The following is a 306-nucleotide window of genomic DNA, read 5'->3' as shown; positions in this document are numbered from 1 at the left end:
TTTGGGGGCTGTTCCTGGGAGCTGTTGGTACCAGTTCACATAGTTATCACCGATGTTGGAGCTGCTTCCAGTGCAGGAGATGGTGACACTCTGTCTCGGGGCCCCAGACACTGAGGACGGCTGGGTCAGTACAGACTGTGCCCAGGAGCCTGGAAGAGGGAGAGACACAGAGATGGTGATGCTGGGGCTAGAGACAAGGGGAGGGAGCAGGGCCCCATGTTTTTTCCCAGGCTCCCCTCTCCTGTCCCCTTATCCGGTCACCTGTGCAGTGAGCGAGGAGGGTGAGCAGGAGAGGGGACCAGGCCA

At 59.8% G+C, this 306-nt stretch overlaps 1 gene segment (V, D, J or C); it reads right to left on the bottom strand.

Annotated features, from left to right (window-relative positions):
• LOC105308622 overlaps positions 1-306 on the bottom strand; it is an 890-nt gene that overhangs the window by 474 nt on the left and 110 nt on the right. The window contains 1 exon segment of the V gene segment in view: positions 262-299. Within this exon segment, the coding sequence occupies positions 262-299 (38 nt within the window).

This window comes from Pteropus vampyrus, unplaced genomic scaffold (assembly GCF_000151845.1).
Source record: "Pteropus vampyrus isolate Shadow unplaced genomic scaffold, Pvam_2.0 Scaffold601, whole genome shotgun sequence".
Classification (NCBI taxonomy): domain Eukaryota; kingdom Metazoa; phylum Chordata; class Mammalia; order Chiroptera; family Pteropodidae; genus Pteropus; species Pteropus vampyrus.
The sequence above is the reverse complement of the archived record's forward strand: the minus strand, read 5'-3'. Positions and strand labels throughout refer to the sequence as shown.